Source organism: Anoplophora glabripennis, unplaced genomic scaffold, assembly GCF_000390285.2.
Source record: "Anoplophora glabripennis isolate ALB-LARVAE unplaced genomic scaffold, Agla_2.0 scaffold943, whole genome shotgun sequence".
Classification (NCBI taxonomy): Eukaryota; Metazoa; Arthropoda; class Insecta; order Coleoptera; family Cerambycidae; genus Anoplophora; species Anoplophora glabripennis.
The window spans coordinates 275-6,173 of record NW_019418820.1 but is presented as its reverse complement, the minus strand read 5'-3'; the positions used below and the strand labels follow the sequence as shown (position 1 = coordinate 6,173).

Here is a 5,899-nt window from a genome sequence, read left to right as displayed (position 1 = left end):
TTAATAATAATAAATTATACAGCAGAAATAAGGATACAAAATGATATCTTGACAAAGTAAATATCTGTAGGTATACCTAAACTCTTTTATTTAAGCATGCCTATACACATAAACAAATATAAACATTTGTACAAAATATAAAATAAATGAAGTCAATTTCACTTGATTCATCCATATTTCAAATAGTTCTCACTGACTAAGTAGTTGCTCATCAAATTATATCGAAACGTATAGTCCATATTCCATTTTCTTAGTTCTTGTCCCTTGTCCTCGTCTATAATAGGTAGTGGGTATAACTTTGTTTAGGTAGATGTGTCGCAAAATTGGAAATCTCTTTACACATATCGTTTTAAACATATTGCATTAATATTCATTATTTTATTTGCACCTTACAATAACCACAACTGCACACACTACAAATTATCAAAGTAAAGATGGAGAACAACGAATCAAGGCAAACTGGCAAACCGCAAACCTAACCTAACATAATACGAATTACGAATTGAAAACGACACACGGGATCACGGGAAACAAATAAACTCGGGCTATTACGCGCAGTCTACGGAAGTCACGAACATACATTTTTTCTAGACTTGTTCTTGTTATAAATATGCCAGCACAATTTTTTTTCTGTCTATGTCTGTTTGTATAACAAAGGCAAATGAACTAACGCTTGAGAGGGATTGGGGATTGGGAGCAAAATTTAACTAATGTCCAATGTTCCATAAGATAAGCAAAAAAAGCAAACGGTTGTTCGTCTGTTATGTTTTCGAGATCGAAAGGGAATGTTTCGAGTAATGTTTCAAACTCTCTTCAATTGGAACGTTTCGGCTATGTTTCACTAAAGAAGTTTTCAAGTGCTACATTTCTGTAATGAAACAGAAACGTTTCTAGTTAATGTTTCAAATGTTTAGCAAAACATCTCATTTGCAACGATTCATTTACGTTTCGTGTTTAGTGGGTAGTTACGGACGTCATTTTTTTTGCTCTGCAAAGTTCACTATCATGTACTAAGTAGTATCTTAATAACGTAAATGTAAATTGATAAGGTTTTATTTACATTATATTTTTAATTGGGTGTTGATTTAGCAACATATTTCAGATTAATTTGTTATTTTCATTAAAAGCCTTTACTTAGATATCGGCGGATGATTTATTAGTTTATTCTATATCTGTTTCTACTTTCAAATAATTATCACTTTAATGTCATAAGTAATTTTAGAATTATTTTTTATCTATCCATTAAAAAAATTCAATGAACACTTTAGAGAATATAGTTTTATAGGAATTCACTGACTTTTTAGAGATAGATTATAATAATTTTAAATTATATTATATCCCTAAAATTTTTGTATAAAAATGGAGATCAAACAATCCAATAATTAACTGACAATATCCTAATATCTAGAGAAGGTTACCATGTTAATTATACGTATATTTATTATACCGGGTGTCCAAAAAGTCTGGAAACACCTGAATAACTTCCCAGGTAAATTATTTTTGAAAAATGTTAAGGTCATTCTTGTAGTAACTTTTGACGAGGAATTCAATGATGACCTTGGATTTGACCTTGACGATGATCTTGAATGTTATTTCAAGGTCACCTCCATTTTTTATGAAAACCCCCTTTTTCGACGTCGACAATCGAAAGAGCGGGAAATTTTACGTTCAAAAATTCTAAAAGTCATAAATCAGGGTTGACCTTGAAGGTCAAAAGTTATTTAAATTTGAGGGCTGGATATCTCCGAAGGACGCAGTTGATGAAAATAGTACAAAGCTCACTTTAGTTATTTTGTTTAATTGCAATTAGTGGTGACCTCAAACTCGACCATCTTGGTGTCCTTCAAAGTCATTTCAAGGCCATTTTTTTTTCACGATATAATGAAGCACCCCAAAAAATAAATATTGACATGTGTTCGTAACTTGTAAATTCGTGATCGTAAATATTGTAATACTCTATTAACAATCCCAATTAAAATGTAGAAACAAAAAGATCCCTTTGTAGTAGCTATTTTTTTGGTGTTCTTTATATGAAAACAGTTTTTTTTACAAAAATTTTGTTTGCATTAACCTCATACTTTTAAAATTAAGTAGAAAATGCACCAACTTATTAAAATTTACTTATTGTCTTTACATCTGTGTATTTATAATTTACCCGTAGGTATGCTAATAAATTTGCAGTTTGTAGAAGACAATAGTAAAAACAAAAACAAATAATTTTTGCAAAAAGTATTTATAAGCAATTTAAGTTTACCGCCCTATTTAGTTTTTATGTCAACAAGAGATGGCGGACCGTGATCTGTCTATTGGGTGTCCTAGGGTTAGTGATCTTAACCTATAACTTTAATTATTTATTAATTTGACTTTTCTTCCTATTTATTTATTTTTAGTTGTTGTACCTAACATTGATGTTTGATATGCATTTAAATTACTTCTAATAAGTATAACAATAACAATAAATGAGTCCTTACTTATATGGAGCTGCAGGTTTTGGTGCTTTAATTGAAGTAATTATTCTTCTAATTATGGACGTCATTTCGTTTTTATATAAACACACTACTGTTTTTGTATTATATGTTCTGCAGACAAAGTTCACTACGCGCAAAACGTATACCTTACTAAGTTCTGTCTTAAATAATGTAAATTTATATTATTTTCACATTATATTTTTTAATCGGACGAATATCTATATTTTCGTTATGATTAATTTACCAACATGACAATTTCAGATTTAATTTGTTATTTCTATAAAGAAGCAAATATACTTAGTTATCGGCAGATGATTATTAATTTTTTGTCTCCATTCCTCCTTTAAAATTATCATTTTAATGTCATATTAAGTGATTTTGGAATTATTTTTATCTACCTCCACTAAAAAATTCAACGAACACTTACTTTCGAGACTATATTTTCCATATTTATTGATTTTTTAGAGATTCTTTATAATAATTTTAAATTACATTATATCCTGTTAACGAAATAAGTAGGTACTCAAAAACATGAGTAGAGTTTTTGTCAGTGGCGGCCCCTAAGGGAGATACAGCCCCTTGAAAGGGTAACTCAGGAAACAGTTTTTATTGCATAATTTCGAAACGGTTTAATATCGAATCACGAAATTTTGGGGTTGTATTACTATTTATATGCTTAATAATCGGCATAATATACAAATCAAAATTTAGTTTCTATATATAGGTATTGTATTTTTGTGTTGGTTTGTGTTTGTTTCGCATCGTATTAGCTTCCTTATACAAATTTAGTTTCGTGCAACTCTCTCGTTTTCAAAAATACAATACTTATGTATGTTTTCAGATACGAAATTTGAATAATTCCAAATATTTCGAATTTTCACAACTAAGAACGGCGGTGACAACATTTTTAACATTAAGGCGCTGTTTCGCATCGTATTAGCTATGTCGTGTACAAATTTAGTTTCGTGTAACTCTCTCGATTTCAAAAATACAATACCTATGTATGTTTTCAGCCACGAAATTTGAATAATTCCAAATATTTCAAATTTTCACAACTAAGAAAGGCGGTGACAACATTTTTAACATTAAGGCGATGTTTCGCATCTTATTAGCTATGTCCTGTACAAATTTAGTGCAACTCTCTCGGTTTCAAAAATGCATAGCCGCACTACCCTACCCAACCATACCACACATAAACATGACACTACCCCCGGGGTTTACACAGACGAGCCGGCGAAGCAAGAAGAGCGCTAGTAGAAAGGGCCCTAGCCGGGGGGCCCAGCCAGGACAAAAGGAGGTCCCACAAATCGCCTACACCGGCCGTATTTGCGGTCGGGGTAGACGACGGATGGGGCCCACCTACGAAGGCTGTCCAGGCCTACACGAGATGAGGCAGGATAAAGAGGGATAATCCCCCTCGATCCCAAATCATTGAGGCCAATTTCTAGCCATAGAATAATGGCGCGTCGGTTTCAAAAATACAATAGAAACTATATAAACAATGGTAATAACAAACAATTTAAATTTACTCTTCGATTTAGTTTTTCATGTCACAACAGATGGCGGAACATGGTCCGTTGATAATACATGGCATTTACTTATAATACTTAGTATTCCATATTATTGGTTGTCCTTGATCCTAGGGTTGGGGTGATCTTAACTTCTTAACCTTAACCTATAACAATAATTTGACTTATTTATTTATTTTTAGTTGCAACATTGATGTTTGATATGCATTTAACTGTTAAAAGAAGAATATGTATGTGTTACACTGTTTATGAATTTTATAAACATATAATAGAATCATATGTGTCAGATTACTATGTAGAAAATCACTGGAGTAAACTGCCGAAGAGCTGGCAGAAGTACTTGTATAATATTTCTGTGGATCATGTTGCAGAATTATTAAATTTTGAAAAACCTGTTACAAAAGGTGTTCTTCCATTATCATTGTTATGTGTACGTAATATAATCATTAACGTTGTTATACCTAGGAATATTAGTACAAATTCATATTGTGCATTTAAAAATGAGCAATTTTTAAAGTATTTTTGGAAAAATGTTAAGTTAAAGAAGAGACATGAAATAGAAAAAATTGCACCAATTTGTTATGATGCTGGTATGAAAACTAATTGCTTTTACATAGTCGATATTGGCTCTGGTTTAGGACATTTAAGTAGAATGTTGTCTTATGGGTATGGTTTTAAAGTTTGTACTTTTGAAGCAAATTCTGTACTTTCCACCTTAGCTACAGAATTAGACAGGAAGTTTGAGAAGGACCTAATGTCAAAATCGTTGAATCATAAAAGCACTTCACAAACCATTCATATAAATAAGAGAGTTGAGGAAAATCTAGACTGGAAAACTTTTTTAAAAATGGTGACGGAGGCTTTTAGTGAAAGTTGTGAAAGTTTCAGGTTTGGCATTGTAGGACTTCATCCGTGTGGAAATTTGGGATCGACACTTTTGCGACTATATAACAGTTGCCCAAATATAGTATTCATCAATATGGCAAGTTGTTGTTATATGAAATTAACATTAGAACCAGGAAGTAATGGCTTTCCCTTAAGTAATTATTGTAAAAATAACAATTTTCATCTCACTTATTTGGCATGTGAAATCGCTTGTCATGCAATTGAAAATTATGTAGAAAAACTGCAAACTCATGACGATTATTATAAATTAAAAATACATGCATACAGAGCTCGGCTTGAAGAAATATTGGTTTCTATAGACTCCAATTTAAGACATTCTGCAGTATGTAATGTTAAATATAACGAGGATCTATCTTTTGAAAAGTACTGTAATAAAATTGTTAGTAAACTTTCTGTTGTACCACCTAATAAATTAGTTTCTTCATCTGAGGAACTAATAAATGAAACTTGGAAGAATGTTGTTGTATTTTATTCAATAAGGTTATTATTTGCACCACTCATTGAGACCATTATATTATTTGATAGATTATTATATACCGAAGATTTTGATAGTGATTGCGAAATTATGCCATTATTCGATAGTATTATATCTCCAAGAAATCATGTTCTTTCAGCAAGAAAAAGAAATGTCATTTGAATAAAATTTTTATTAACAGTAAATAAATTCTATAATTTTCCTCCTGCTAATATACCTACTGTGTTTCAAAACATATGTTAGAAAATGAAGGGTGTGATTATTCTGTGGTTCTTTCTTAATTTTCGAGATATAGGGCGTCAAAGAAAAAAATTTTAGTTTTCTGACATTATTTCGAGGAACGTTTGAGATACAGAACTCAAATTTTGTATACGTATTATCAATTGGCTACTTTAAGCGCTAACTCAATTTTGGGTGAGATTCTTTTGCCCTTAATTTTTACGACTGGGGAAATTGGCATTTTGGAAGCATATTTTAAACCGTCAATGATTTCTACACAAAAATGATACTCATCATCAAAA

The 5,899-nt window shown here is 31.1% G+C and overlaps 2 protein-coding genes across 2 annotated transcripts in view; one reads left to right on the top strand and one right to left on the bottom strand.

Moving 5' to 3' along the window:
* The window catches only part of LOC108915862 (rutC family protein UK114-like), an 11,191-nt gene extending 8,527 nt beyond the window's left edge, over window positions 1-2,664 (bottom strand). Inside the window, exon 1 of the mRNA XM_018722006.2 lies at window positions 2,472-2,664. Coding sequence (XP_018577522.1) covers window positions 2,472-2,536 — 65 coding nt within the window. The 5' untranslated portion in view covers window positions 2,537-2,664. The remainder of the gene's footprint in view (window positions 1-2,471) is intronic.
* Window positions 2,665-4,099: 1,435 nt separating this feature from the next.
* On the top strand, window positions 4,100-5,556 carry LOC108915860 (protein RRNAD1). Its single transcript, XM_018722004.1, has 2 exons — window positions 4,100-4,118; window positions 4,180-5,556. Exon 2 carries the CDS (start codon window positions 4,191-4,193, stop codon window positions 5,538-5,540), a length of 1,350 nt encoding a protein of 449 aa, XP_018577520.1. The 5' UTR covers window positions 4,100-4,118; window positions 4,180-4,190; the 3' UTR covers window positions 5,541-5,556.
* Window positions 5,557-5,899: the final 343 nt, after the last annotated feature.

Bases quoted from the DNA above. Each gene is read 5' to 3' on its own strand.
- LOC108915860 (XM_018722004.1), top strand. From the start codon at position 4,191: ATGTTTGATATGCATTTAACTGTTAAAAGAAGAATATGTATGTGTTAC.